Genomic DNA, 15,117 nt, shown 5'->3' on the forward strand with positions numbered 1-15,117 from the left:
GACTTTCTTACAGAATAAGGAGTGCCTTAAAGCAGCTGCACCACCAGAAAATCTTAACATGAATGAGACCCCAAACTTAGAGCTGCAAGATGGGCCACCCCATCTTCCCCAGCTTTTATACTCCAGCACCTTCCTAAATCACTAGACCATGTTCAACTAGGGCTAATTACATACAAATGGCAAAGGGGTACAAGAGGGAGCACCTAGAATAGAAGGCCAGTGCCCCTCCCACTTCCTTCTATGAGGAAATATTAGTAATCAACAAACCAGGTCTTGGAGGGCTTGCAAACAGTAGTGGTTGCTCTATAACCATATGGCTACCCAAGCCCCAGAATGGAAAGCATTATGAACACAGTGATGCTATGGATTGGGCAGCAGAGGGGAACGTCCCCTGTATCCCAGAAAGTTATGATCCAGATTGGTCTTTCAGCTATATGTCTCCTCCCAGGGTACCCTGGATTAGATGAGACTTCACTTGCCCTTCCTCATCTTTTGTTTTTTGTTTTTGAGACTCTATATAGACTAGGCTGTCCTGGAACTTAATTATGTAGGCCAGGTTTCCTCAAACTCAGAGATTTATCTGCTTTCTTTATCTGCTTCATCAGAGTGATTCCAATATCTGGGCACGAAGAACAATTGGTTGAGACAGCCAGAGGCCCACGCTGTGGGTGCTGAGAAGATGGGAGAGAAAGTGGAGTGGTGAGGTGGAGCTGCAGATTTCACAGCTGAGGAACAGGCCCATGTGAGAGGACTGCTGTGCCACTGGAGACCATGGTGATATCGAGGGCCTGTGCTGCTATGTCGGGGTCCATGGCCTTACTGCAGCCAGAGTCTCTGTTGATGTCTGTGGTCTGTGTTGGCACCAAGGGCCATGTTGATGTCTGAGGACCATGATGAACTGGCCCTGTCCCTCTGTGAGCACAGCAAGGGAAAAGTACTAGTGTGGGAGAGCTGGTGAGGGTGGAGCTGGTAGGCTGACCAACCCAGGTACCACCCAGGCCCAGATCCAGGCCTTTGAATTGGCCCATCCCAACACCTACCCCATCTGTGAGGTGCTGGAGCATGTGAAGAGCTGGTCTTACGGAGGAACCATAGCCTCAGGATCTCCATGACTTTGGGCAACAACAAGATATCTAAGAGGAGTTTCAGTGAAGGGTGGTGATATTTTGTTTAACAAATGAAGCCTACCTGAAGATCAGAGTGCAGAGCTAAGCCACTAGAAGCCAGGCAGTGGTGGCATACTCCTTTAATTCCAGGACTCAGGAGACAGATCTGTTAGTTCAAGGCCACCCTGGGCTACACAAGATTGAATCTGTTTAAAAGAGAAACAGAGCTCACACATAGGTGATCCCACGCCTTTAATCCCAGCACTAGGGAGGTGGAGACAGGAGTGATATGGCTGGGCAGAGAGAGGAATATAAGGTGGAAGGAGACAGCTGCAGCCTGAAACTTGGTGTAGACAGATGCAATCGAGAGATACAGTCTGAGGACAGGATCTCCCCTTTGGTCTGAGCAGTGCTAGAGGTAAAAGAACTCTCTAAGGGCTGACTGCTCTGGTTCTCTGATCTTCAGCACTAACCCCCATATCCGACTCTGGGTTTTTATTATTAATACCAATTATAATTCATGCTAAGTGATGGTCCAGTATTGATAGTTTAGCAGAAGCCAAGCAGTCTTGAACCAGACCAATGACTCATTGCAAGTAAAGCTGTTTGGGCAAAAGGGTGACACACTGCAGCTCCCAGCGCCACTACAATGAATACATGATGGAGAACAGGAAAGACAGAGGAGCAGAGAGGTACATGTGTAGTGGAGCGGGAATCAGCAGCTGTAAGAGAAGCCAGAGCGGTCGGCACCATGTTTTGTTGTTTGGTTTTAATTTTATTTTTTTTTTTACTTTCTTTTGGGGGCGGTTACAAGGGTAGAGAGTGGATAGGGAAGATCTGGGAAATGAGTGGGATTTAAAAAAAAAAAGAAAGAAAGAAAAAAAAGAATACTTTGTCACCCAGGTGGGATCACACATTCCTTTAATCCCATCAGAGGCAGAGGAAGGTGAATTTCTGTGAGAACATAGCATGTTTCAGCCAGGGCTACACAGTGACACCTGTCTTTTTTCTTTCTTTTTTTTTTTTTTTTTTAAGGACTTTGTTTTTACATTTTCTGCTAGAGCCCTGACTAGAGTGGGTTTGGAGGCCGCTCACAGGGCTCTGTTCAGATGTCAGGGCCTTGCAGAACCACTTCAAGAGGCCATAGAACTCGCCATTAGGTGTGAGCAACAGGTCAGGGTGTCCTTTAGCTAAGATCATCCATGTGTCTAGGGGCTCATGTAGATGAGTACTGAGTGACAGCCAGGTACACATTTCCTCAAGGCCTGAGCAAGGAAAGTGGAATTACCTGGCACTAGTGAGAAGGAAACACGGAACACACAACAAACCCACTTAGGAGTTAATGGGGGGGGGGGCTGCTGAAGGTCGGTGTGCAGAGAGAGAGAGCAAGAAAGAGCTTGAAGATGGTGCATCCCGCTTTTAAAGGCTGCCTAGTGTATGCGCACAGGGAGATGATGTGGCTGCATCATACACAGATGACGGAGCTCACACATGCGTGCAAGGGCTCTCTCAGCTGCATCATACATAGATGATGCAACCATGCTGCATGTGGGTCACGCGGGGTCCTTTAAGATTCCCAGGGCCATTAGGCACTTCTGCCTGAGGGCTTGTCCACACGTGTGGCCCTGGAACCCGGAAGTGTCAGCCATGTTGTGTGGCTGAATCATCACAGAAAGGATGGCTCCAAGCTTCTGCAAGGTCCTCATGGGTCCTTACCTAATACTGGCACCTCATTAGTGTGGTTATAGGAGCTAGCCATGGTAAGCTAAAAATGAACAGATCACCCAAAGGAAGTTCTTTACTTCCAACCATTATCACCTGCCAGTGTAGGACTCAGCCACTGGTAAGTTTAATGGAGGCCTGAGTCTCAGTAGTTTACCCTGAAGCAATACTTGGTTGCAGAAAGGACCATAAACTAAGATTACCCAAGCACCACACAAGAGAGGACCATGCAAAGGAAATGCCCAATGTTCCAACCGCTGTTGCTATCTACACTCACCAGCACACGCTCACCAGGACACCCCTAGACAAATGTCAGCCAATCAAGGGTCCTGAACCTCAGAAACTCCTCACCCCTATCTTTACTACTATAAAAACCCAACTCTGAACTTGGGGTTCTCTATTTATTCCAAAATGTTGGACATGTGGAGAGACTGAGTTTGCAAACTTTCATAAAATAAAGGCTCTTTGCTTTTACATATGGGACTCAGTCTCCTTGTTGGCTTTTGGGGGACTTTGCAGATTTGGGCATAATATGGTATTGGCTCTCAGATAGGACATTCCTTTCTGGAGTAGATTGTCACTTTTTATGGATGATTGCCTCGGATGGGTAACATTCACGGTACTGTCTGCTACTTGGGCATCTCTGTGAAAACCTGGGCCCAGAGAGCATCCTTACAATGAGGACACAACACAGCTGGCAATGACCCTTGGCAAAGAGTACATCATTAACTCATTGGATTTGACAACAGAACTCTAATTCAAGGCAAGTCTGAACATGCCCAGTCAGCCTCATGAGAAACAAGAAAGCAGAATTGGCCCATTAGATTCCATAGCTGCCCACACCATGTGGGACTCTCAGCTTACACTAACCTGCCTGCAGCTGGCCTCCAGCCAATAGCCTCCTCAGCAGCTGCCAGATACCAGCTTCAGTGAAAACAAAGGAGCCATGGGGCTGGACTAGAGCAAGATGAAATGTTACTGGGAGAGGACATCTTGGATCCAGTGGGCAGCAACAAAAGCGAGAGACCTCTGAAAAGAAACTGCAAAATGTGTAAAGCAACAGGCGCTGGAGCAGAAACCTGCTCCCTTCAAAGTGGAAGTGCAGCTCTATCTATCAGTTCTCCTAGAAGTGGGGGTGCAGCTCTATCTATCAGTTCTCTACCAGTGCTGCGACTGCTGGAAACTGTTATGTCCAGATCCGTGAAGTCCCCCAAAAGCCAACAAGGAGACCGAGTCCCATTTGGAAAAGCAATGATGTAATGGTCTGCTCTGTCCCTTTAAGAGACAAGCAATGCCTACTCCCTCCCCTGTAGCTGATCTTCAGCTTCCAGCCTGAGTCCTTTCCTTTTCCATCTCCCTTTCAAAGAGACAGCTTCTGTCTCTCCCCACCTCTCCCCTTCCCCTCTTCTCTCTCTCTCTCTCTCTCTCTCTCTCTCTCTCTCTCTCTCTTTCTCTCTCTGCTCTTCTCCCCTTTCCCCTCCATAACCCACTAAATAAATATCTAACCTTACTCTGCATGACACACCTATCTATGTCTCTGTCTCTCGCCCACCACATGGCTCCCTGCCCAGGACCAGCTGCCTTCGGAGACCTGTGGCATGGTCTTGTGGTGTGTCCATCTGTCTGTCTTTCCTCATGGAACTGGCTGCCCCATCAAGGTCTCTTACCCACCACACAGCTCCCTGCCTGGGACCCAACTGTCTCCATGGCCTGCCGTGGTCTCAGGACCTACTGCCTGCTGCCTACTGTCTGCACTTCGAGGACCTGCTTTCCACTGCCTGCCACTGCTTGGGGACCTGGGGCGTGGTCTCATGGCCTACAGTTCACTACTGCCACTCAGGGACTTGCAGCATTTTACTTTTTACTTAAACCATTACAAATAAGCTTTATTTTATACAAGTTTGCAAACTCCATGTGTCCAGCATATTGGAATAATTGGAGAGCCCTGAGCTCAGTTAGAGTTGGGTTTTTATAGTAGTAAAGGTGGGGGTGAGGGGTTTCTAAGGTTCAGTACCCTCGATTGACTGACATTTATCTAGGGGTGTCCTGGTGAAAAGTGATGGGTGTGTGCTGGCAGATGGTCCTATGGTTGGAACTGTAGGAATTTCCTTTGGATGGTCTGCTCCTGGGTGGTACCTGGGTAGTCTCAGTTTGTAGTCCTTCCTGCAACCAGGTATTCCCTCGGGGTAAACTATTGAAATTCAGGCCTCCATTAAGCTTGTCATGGCTGAGTCCTACAGAAATCACCCCCAAACAACACCCATTTTACTTCTAGATGCTGTGAGTGAAGACAAAGTCCCCTCATCTATGTCCCAGCTATAAAGCTCCCCAAGTTTGATGTGCCTCTGGAGTGGACTGGGACTCCCAGACTCGACTCACCCCTACGGGACTGTCAAAGCTCTGAGTAACTTTCCCTTTGCCTTTCAGCAACTCTTTTTGTTTTGTTTTGTTTTGTTTTGTTTTTCTAGACTCTCTGTAGCTTCGGAGCCTGTCCTGGAACTGGCTCTTGTAGACCAGGTTGGCCTCACAGAGTTCTCTGCCTCCCGATTAAAGGCTTGCCCCACCACCACCCGGCCTTTCAGCAACTCTTGCCTCAAGCATCTGCTTCCTTGTACCTGATAAACACACTTGCTCTTTTTCATTGTGTAGTTCACTGCTGCCTGGGGCCTTTCCTCACTCAATAAATAGACTTTCCATCCTCAGTTCCAAGTTCATAGTAGGCTCTAAACTTCTAACAAGAGGAGCAGCCCCTGGTTGCTTCCTCTTCCTGCAGCCTGTGCCCTTCCTGCAGCCTCACTAGCCTTGCCATCCTGTGACCTGGCAGCTTGTGTTCTTGAAGTAACACCACAGACAAGTCAATGGCTCTGCTAAGCTATGGTCTGTGATGGTAATTGTAGACTTCAGTCTTTCCTGACATGAATAAAAACGTACTGAGCAACAGCCACCTCATTTCCCACTACCATATTATTAAAGCCATAAAGCATCACTGAGGTGTGACTGCCCTGGAAAGGCGCTCCAGGAATCAACAACACCCAGCCTGCTGCACCTTGAATCAGCTCATCAGGTTTTTGTTTTTTTTTTTTTAACCTTCCATGGACCAAGTTTCTGTCTCAACCCTAGAAATCACTTCTCTAGCCAACCCTGATCGCTAACTCCAGAGATTCAATGCCTGTGGTGACTTGGTCCTTAAAGGTTTCCAGCCTGGGGTTTCACAGAGCTGTTTTAAAACAGTGTTTGTTTTACAATCCACTTGGCTCAAGCTGAAGCTATTGATCAGGAAAGAGAAGTGTTACAGAACAGATCTTCACAGCGCACCTTGGGGCAGTCTGTTCCACTGCTGCCTGTGTTTTGTATTTTCTGAGTCAGGTGCTTTCCTGCCAAGGTGCTTCTGCTCTACCAAGGTCACAGCACCACCTAGTGGCCATTTTTGGAACAGCACAGGGTCTTGAACCTAGAAATTAATTAGAAGTAATTTCTAAAGAATGAAGGAACAAAACAAACTCCATTTTGAAAAAGAACTTCATTTTAGACAGGACATAACTAGGGGGCTGAGTACAGTCCAGAAAAATCATAAACCTTCCCAAGAAACTGTGTCTGTCCTGGTCAAAGTGACCAGGACACCCACCAGGGTACTAAAACAACATCTGTTTACATCTGCTTGCTTTAAACGTCCTGTTTTGCCCCTGTGGTTAGCACAGGGTCAGCAGATGTCTGGAGGACGTAACCAGGGGAGGCTGTTGCTACCCCCCTTAGATACTAACAGCCTATCAGGAGCTAACAGCTGAGTTTTGTCTCTCCTTTAGTCAATTGTGATATAAGATATAATTTTGTATTTTGAGACTGTAACCTTGTGATTGCTTTGGGGTTTTTACCTTTATAAGCCCCTTGCAAACATAGACCTGGCCCTTCTCCCTCCATCTGCTGTGTCAGACTATGAGGCAGAGGACCCGTGCTAGCTCGTCCTTAATGAACAAAACCTTGCTTTTGCATTCTGAAGTGTGGCTCTGTGGTGGTCTTCTTGGGGGTCCTTGGACTCAGGCACAACAAAAAAAAAACCATCAAAAACCTGTGACTCAAGACTGCTTCCTCCTGTGTCTTCTTCACTCTCAGGTCGTGTTCATTGTGTGTTCCTGTGACCTTGCTTTAAAAAAAAAAAAAACTAGACTGGGTGGTGGTGGCCCACGCCTTTAATTCCAGCACTCAGGAAGCAGAGGCAGGTGGATCTCTGTGACTTTGAAGCCAGCCTGGTCTATAGAGTGAGTTCCAGGACAGCCAGGGCAATGCAGAGAAACACTGTCTTGAAAAACCAAAACCAACCAAACAAAAAACTTTCTCACAGGTATGCCCAGTCATTTGTGTTTTGATTCCTGATGTCAAGTTGACAACCAAAAAGAGCCGTCACAGCATCCTCGTGGTTGTTTAAGTAATGGTAACTACTGAGTCCCAAGTTGTGTATTTTGAGAAACATCCATCAGGGAGTGAGGTTACCTCAGTCTTTTCAGTGGAAAGACTCAGCTAATTTTCTTTTCTTTCATTAGTAGACATCACAAAATGATATTTTATTCGTTTAGGCTTGCATTTATTTCATTAGGAAGAAGGCGTGCCCCCATATCTCTCTCTCTCTCTCTGTGTGTGTGTGTGTGTGTGTGTGTGTGTGTGTGTGTGAGAGAGAGAGAGAGAGAGAGAGAGAGAGAGAGAGAGAGTATATGTAGATCAGATGGCAGTTTGTAGATCCCAGGGATAGAACTCAAGCCTTGGTAGAAAGTGCCATCTTGTTGGCCCAAAAATGCTATTTTGTAAGTATGGATAAAGAAAATGCTGAAGTCAAAAAGTTGGAAATAAAATCTCCTAGAAATGTCAGCAATTATTAAAAATTGCATATTACCACTTTGAACTTATACATTTATATAGTTTGTCTTATAGTTGATGTAATAAATACTTTAATATTAAGTTAGTAACCAAAAGGTACCTTCTTTTGTGGTATTGGGGTTTAAACTTACAACCTTGAGCAGACCAGGCTAGGAGACATCCTGTCCTTGAACCATTTTCTTAAAGAAAGACACCAATGTGATCTCAACCACAGCTTTGTTCATATTCTCACCTCCACATTCCTCAGCAATGCTCAGGAAAAGACAGAGATGGCACAAGACACTTATGACTAGATAGAACAGAGACTGTGGTATTCTCCTTCAAACACCCAGTAGTCTAAGTGAAGCATGGCAAAGATCCAGGGCCCTGAACATGAGGAGTTTAGGAAAATATAAAGCAGGTGTTGGACTCATAAGCCAAATGGAATGAACAACCCCCTTCTACAGAGGGCTCATCAGGAAGGGAGGAAGAAGAAAGGGAGCTTAACAGGGACAAATTCTGCAAGCCCAGCATGGGCAAGTGTGGACAACAAAGGTGGACCTGGGTCAAAGCTGGAAAGTAAGGGGGACCTCAACAGTTCACACTGGAGAAACTGCCAAAGAAAAACAGCCTGTATGAAAACGGGTCTGGGGCCTAGAGAGATGGCTCAGCAGTTAAGAGCACTGGTTGCTCTTCCAAATGTACTGAGTTCAATTCCCAGCAACCACATGGTGGCTCACAGCCATCTATAATGAGATTTGGTGCCCTCTTCTGGCATGTAGGACTACATGCAGGCAGAACACTGTATCCATATTAAAGAAATAAATAGAAAGAAAGATGAGAGATGAGAGAGAGAGAGAGAGAGAGAGAGAGAGAGAGAGAGAGAGAGAGCGGTATGGACTGCATAGACACTTTCTCATCAATCAGTAGTTTTTATTTCTGTGTAGTAATTGATCAGCAATTCTATGATTTGTTCTTACAAGCTGTGGGACTCAAGTTCATATTAACAACAAGCAACAGACATCTCTAATTTCTTCAGATTTATAGAACCCAAATAAGGGAACAGCATGGATGCAAACAGAGCACTCTCTGCTCTCTGAAGTCCAGTTTTAGTTCTGTGGTATGCAGGCTCTTGTTCATTCACTAAAGGGTAGCAAAGATCAGAGAGAACAATCACATGAGTTTGATTCTAAGCACTAACCACAGCTCCCTTGTTCAGGTCCAGACACTACCTGACTCTTTCCTTCATTTAAACTGTGCCAAATGTCCCTAGAGGTAATCAAGCTAAAGCAGATCCAACAGGAGGGGGGCTCTTCTAGCAGGTGCCATATTCTTTAAGGTTATCTGAGACAGGGTTTTTCTATAGCCTTGGAGCCTGTCCTGGAACTAGCTCTTGTAGACCAGGCTGGCCTCGAACTCACAGAGTTCTACCTGTCTCTGCCTCCCGAGTGCTGGGATTTAAGGCATGTGCCACCACCACCCAGCAGGTACCATATTCTTAACTTAGGAGCCATAGACCCCTGGGCACAGGTTGGTATTATGATGTCAAACAGCAAAATATATATTTAACTCCACATGGCACCCATGGTATACACAGCCCATGCATACAGTCTTGCTGCTGACTTCCACAGAATTCATTCTCCATAGTCCTCCCTTATCCTCTGGCTCCACTAAGGACCAGTAGAAAGTAAAGGAGATGGGAAGGAGAGAAGTTGGGAGACATTTCTACTTGGTAGTTGTAATGATACCTTTACTTGATGAATACCACAGACAGACACACACACAGATATGGACAGACAGATAGAGGGACAGAGACAAAGCTGTGAGATACAGAGAGAGACAGAACAGACAGATAGAATCCACACGTACAGATACAGACACACTCCTGTAGGCCTGGAGACTGGTTCTGCCCCAGATCCTGGTACTTTCAACACCAGCTTCCTGGCTTGTGCAAGCTTCTGGTCCCTCCTGGTGGAATCAACTGACCTTTATCATTGTGTAACTTCACACCCAGAGGGCTCAGTGCCTGGTCCAGGAACTGTCACCCACCTCCCAGCCTGCTCCAGCTGCCTCCTCCACTTTAACAACTGCATTGGAACACTTAACTACAAGCAGTCACTGTGCCCTTTGTTGGTGGGATCTGCCCTCTGCAGGTTTAGTAGGTGGGGGTTGGGGTGGGTGACTTACCACTGGCAGGCACAAGGCCAAGAGCCCAGTTCTCTTTGTGCAGTGGGGAGAGCTGTTCTCACTCAGCGGGAGGCAACATAAGCTCCAGCACTCTGAGTGGCTTTGGCATTTGTCCCCTTCTTGCTGGAGAGGGATGGTCAGATATCATCTAGTCCCAGTGAGGTCGTTGTTTCCCTTTTCTCACCAGGGAGCCCACTCCCATGGGGTGGCCCCTCACCTGTTCCCTTGCTCCATGCTCACCTTGCGCCAAGATACACACTGCAAGAAGATGGACTTTGCTGAGCAGAACCTGTTAGGGCTGTCGCCTGTCCTGATGCAGCAGTTGCTGTAGCATTCTGAGTGTTCTTCACAGAAGTGTCCATTTGGCTGTGAGTGAGCAGGGGACAAGTATTTTTTGCTGCCAGGGATTCCCTTCCCTCTACCACCCTTGGGGACCCCCTTATATCCCACCCCCCCCCAGGGGCCACTTCCTTTAACTCATCCAAAAACAGGTAGGAGTGGGGCCAGAAGGTGTCCCCTACTGGTTTCTTTCCCTCCCTGGGTGTTACTAGGGGCCCCAGGCACCTTCCTCCAGGGCACACATTGCAAGAACACGGTCTGGGGTGTGCAGAACTTCTGTGGGTTCAAGCTGTTAGTGACACAGCAGTCACTCTGACATTCAGAATTGTGTTCACACCTCTCTCCAATCACCTGAAACATTCAGATTCTGTTTACCTGCCCCAGGGCAGTTCAGCAGACCCAGTCCCCAGAAGGGCTTCTCTGTTCAGACACTGCCACCACCCATTTTGGCTTCCTTAAATCAACCACCCTTCAATTCAAGATGAGCTGTCTGACCTGGAAAGGAGAAGACAGAAAACGTCATGAGGAGTGGGGAGAGAGTGTAAGATCATCTTAGCACAGCCGAGTGGCTCGCACCTTTGATCCCAGCACTTGGGAGGCAGAGGCATGCAAATCTCTGAGTTCAAGGGCAACCTGGTCTAGAGTGCATACCAGGGCAGCCAGGGCTACACAGAGAAACCTGGTCTCAAAAAACCAAAACCCAGCCTCTCCACCCCCAAAAGCATCTGTTGTTTTAGGCCAGGTGCACAGAAGGCAAGCTGAGACAGAAGGTAGGACCAAGCAGCAGAACAATAGGGCATGGTCAGGACGGACTACCGACAAATCCTGCACGGTCTGGCTCACCTCTGATGCCAGATGAAGAAACTGATGCTCAGAGACAATCACTTTCCCAGGGTCACACAGTTAGCTATCAGGAGCTAGCAAAGGAAGACCAGGGGGCTCCACCCAGATCCCTTTTGTCTTGCTTTTTAAAACAAAAACAGCATGTTGGCTATAGGTTAACTGTTAAGGAGACTGCAGTCAGAGGTCAATGAGGAGCCACACCAGGGCACACAGGAGAGAAGGCAGAGGAGAAGAGAATCACAGATCAATAGGACACAGCACTGGGTGATTTGGGTGTGTGTGCAAAGGCACAGAAAGGAATCATGGGAGATCCTCAGAGAGTCCTTGTCCCCTGCCTTCTGGAGCTTTCTCCAATTGGCTGTGTCTTTGGGGCTCCATTGGCAGATGGGGTTGCAAGAGGGTTAGGTGCAGCAGTAGGGTGTATTCTCAGACACTTTACAATTGTGCATCTTAGGGTCTGTGTTCTCAAGTCTCTCCCCACTGGGCCTGCCCAGATCATAGAGGCCCTGGCTTCCCTACCCTGCCACCGGTCTCTGTGAACTAGATTTCAGCCTCCTGTCTAATAAGCGTGCAGTGGGAAGACATAGTCTGAGCTCACCTTATAGGCTAACATCACGTTTGTCTTCCTATCCTGGGACGTAGGTACAGCCCGGAGCAGCAGCAGTTGCAGCAGCAGCAGCTTCCACACCATGACAGACATCACACATTAGGCCTGCTAGGGTAATATGGAGTAGGCTCTGCCCTTGGCATCTAGCAAAATATCCCCTTCCTTCCCCAGTGCTTTCTCTTATTATTTATTATTTATTATTTAGCTTTTATAAATACTCAAATGTATTTTTATGAGCAGCTTTGTGTTTACAGAAAAATGCGCATAAGGCCCACGACTATGTTTCAGTCAATGGACTGATTGCCTAGCATATACATCACCCTCAGTTTGATCCCCAGCCGTGCATAAACATGACTGAACTCCCAGCACTGGGAAGTAGAGGCTTGATAATCAGAAGTTCAGGATTATTTCTACCCACATAGCAACTTTGAAGCCATCTTGGACTATGTGATACTCTCTCTCTTTCAAAAGAAAAAAAAAACCTAGCTGGGTGGTGGTGGCTCACGCCTTTAATCCTAGCACTCAGGAGGCAAACACAAGTGGATCTTTATAAATTTGAGGCCAGCCTGGTCTACAGAGCAACTTACAGGACAGCCAGGGCTACACAGAGAAATCCTGTCTCAAAAAGCCTAAATAAATAAATAAATGTAAAATCAAGACAAAACAAGCCCAAAATTGTGAAGAAAATTGGTTTCCAGTTCTCACGTACCCATTTTCTTCCTCAGCCCCTTTTGTCTGCAGTAATGTATCACACTGGTTGGGGTGAGGTGATCACACCAGTGAATACAGCGACACACACACTATTGCCCAAATCCAAGGTTGGCACTAGGCTTCACACTTGTTAGTCATATGTTTCAGATTTGGACAAGTGGAGAATGACGTGTCCACTATCAGCACATCACACAGAGAATTGTCTGCCGTTCCTGCTCATCTTCCCTCTACCCACCAAGGTTGTTGCTGGTTTTTCTCTTTTCCTGTTTTTCTGTAGTGCAGCTTTTTCCAGAAGGCTCAGACTGGAACCACAGTCTGTGACTTCTCAGAATGATTTATTTGATTTAGGTTAAGGATGCTCTGTGTCTTTCTTTCTTTTCCTTTCTTTTCTTTTTTTGTTTGTTTATTTTTCGAGACAGGGTTTCTTTGTGTAGCCCTGGCTGTCCTAGAACTCACTCTGTAGGCCAGGCTTTAGACTCACAAAGATCTGCCTGCCTCTGCCTCACTGACTCTGCTGGGACTAAAGGCCTGTGCCACCACTGTCCAGTCATCTCACTTCCTTTTAACACTGAATAAAAGTTTGATTTTAGGGCTGGAGAGATGGTTCAGTGGTTAAGAACATTGCTTGCTCTTCCAAAGGTCCTGAGTTCAATTCCCAGCAACCACATGGTGGCTCACAACCATCTGTAATGAGGTCTGGTGCCCTCTTCTGGCCTGCAGGAACACATGTAGACAGAATATTGTATACATAATAAATAAATAAATAAATAATTTTTTTTTTAAAAAAAAGTTTGATTTTATTTTGAAAGAGTTGTTTGTTTGTTTGTTTGTTTGTTTTGTGTGTGGGTGTCCATGGGCAGATGCCAGAGGTCTACCTTGGTTCTCAGCAACCTTGCTTTTTGAGACAGGATCTCTCACTGAAACCTGGGCTGTTTCTGCCTCCATAGCACCAGAATTATAAGAGAATGCTACCACATTGAGCTTTTTTTTTGTCTGTTTTTTTAATTGATTTTTCAAGACAAGGTTTCTCTGTAGCTTTGGTGCCTGTCCTGGAACTAGCTCTTGTAGACCAGGCTGGCCTTGAACTCACAGAGATCTGCCTGCCTCTGCCTCCCAAGTTCTGGAATTAAAGGTGTGCACTACCACCGCCCAGCCCACATTGAGTTGTTATATGTGGGTTCTAGGGATAGTACCAACTCAGGTCCTTGTATTTGTACATCAAATGTTTTACTGATGAGGATATATCTTCAACCTGACCCTGGACTTTAAACAACTTTTCCTCTCATTGAAGGGTTATTCCAAACATTAATTTATTTTTAAAAAAAGATTTATTTAATGAGGATGTGTGTTTTTCTTGCATGCATGTGTGTGTATTATATATATGCCTGGTATCTGTAGAGCCCCAGAAAAAGGCATATTATACTCTGGAATTGGAGTTAAGGATGGTTATGAGTCACTGTAGATGTCGGGAACCAACAAGAGCCATCTCTTCAGCCCATTATTTTTGGTTTTGTTTTTTTAAAACAGACTCTCAATGTGTAGCCCAGGCTGCCTTTGAATGTATGATCATCCTGTCTCGGCCTCTCAAGTGCTGAGACTATAGTTCTGTGCCACCAGGAGTGGCTATGGTTATTAATTTAAGCAAGTATCTACTGCTAAAATAGGGAGTGTGCCTGGGAGTCTTTAAGCTCTGGTTGGCTTTCTCCCAAACTCCCATTGACCTCTCTCAGAGGAACCTTTTGTAGCTGGCCATGTAGAAACCCTGTTTGTAGTACATGTGTTTTTTGCTTTTGTTTTTGTTTTTACCGTAAGGGATCCAACACCTTGGCTTGTGTGCATCTCTAGCTCTCCTTAGGGCTCATTCCGTAGAACCAAGCCTTGTCCCTCTGTCTGGCATGCTCCTGACACTCAGATGCTCACTCAGTATATGACCATTGTCTCTTCCTGGCATCCCTGTCCTCTCCACAGGCAGATGAGCCTGCTTGTTGGGGGTGACTGGTCATGGCTTGGGAAAAGGTCAGAACCAAGACAGTGGCCATCAAGAAGCAACACAGGACTTTTAAAATAAAATTATGAGGAAGAGGTTGTATTTCTCCTCTCGTTAGAATGTTAATGGAGAAATCTAATAGAGAACAGAGTATTAGAAGCAATAAGAACTTACAATGAATGTTAGCTATTAATAATCGTAGAAATCAGGACAACCCTAGTGTCACTAGACAACTGTGAGTTATTTAAGATGAGGACAGGTGACAGTGCTCAAGTCCTCATGGACAAGGATGTCAAGCCCTGGCCTCTGATCCCTCTCCACAGGGGGTTTGTGCAGAACATTCCCTGCTACAGTGTACACAGTATGGAAAAGGCCCCACTGGGGTCAGGCAAATCTCTCCTCACTGTAGCCCTGGGTTTGCAGTAGACATAAACACCAGGTCTGTAACCTTGGGCGGAGAGTTGGTGATGTGCGGAGTAAAACTTCAGCCCACTGCCCGAACCCTGTCTGTGTTTCCAGGTTGTAATAATGGTCATCAAGGGAGAACAGAGGTTTTCACAAGTAATTCAGGAACTGGGCCCAGTGGCTCAGCTCTGTCTTCCCAGCTGTAAGCGAGCCTAAGGCAGGAGAATTACAAATTCAAGGACAGCCTAGGCAACTTAAAAAAATAAAATAAAAAAAGGGCTGGAAATGTAGCTTAGTAGTTAGAGTTCTTGCTTAACATTTGTGAGAAACTGAATAAAAAGGTAACTGGTGATCTAAGAGGC

General features: G+C 46.3%; 1 protein-coding gene across 1 annotated transcript; it reads right to left on the minus strand.

Moving 5' to 3' along the window:
- Positions 1-719: 719 nt before the first annotated feature.
- On the minus strand, positions 720-11,745 carry Lrcol1 (leucine rich colipase like 1). The gene is made up of 5 exons (XM_048447162.2): positions 11,644-11,745; positions 10,428-10,553; positions 10,104-10,229; positions 9,864-9,986; positions 720-851 (listed from the first exon to the last, which is right to left on the minus strand). Exons 1-5 carry the CDS (start codon positions 11,743-11,745, stop codon positions 720-722), a joined length of 609 nt encoding a protein of 202 aa, XP_048303119.2.
- Positions 11,746-15,117: the final 3,372 nt, after the last annotated feature.

The sequence above is a fragment of the Myodes glareolus genome, chromosome 2 (assembly GCF_982192425.1).
Source record: "Myodes glareolus chromosome 2, mMyoGla1.1, whole genome shotgun sequence".
NCBI lineage: Eukaryota > Metazoa > Chordata > Mammalia > Rodentia > Cricetidae > Myodes > Myodes glareolus.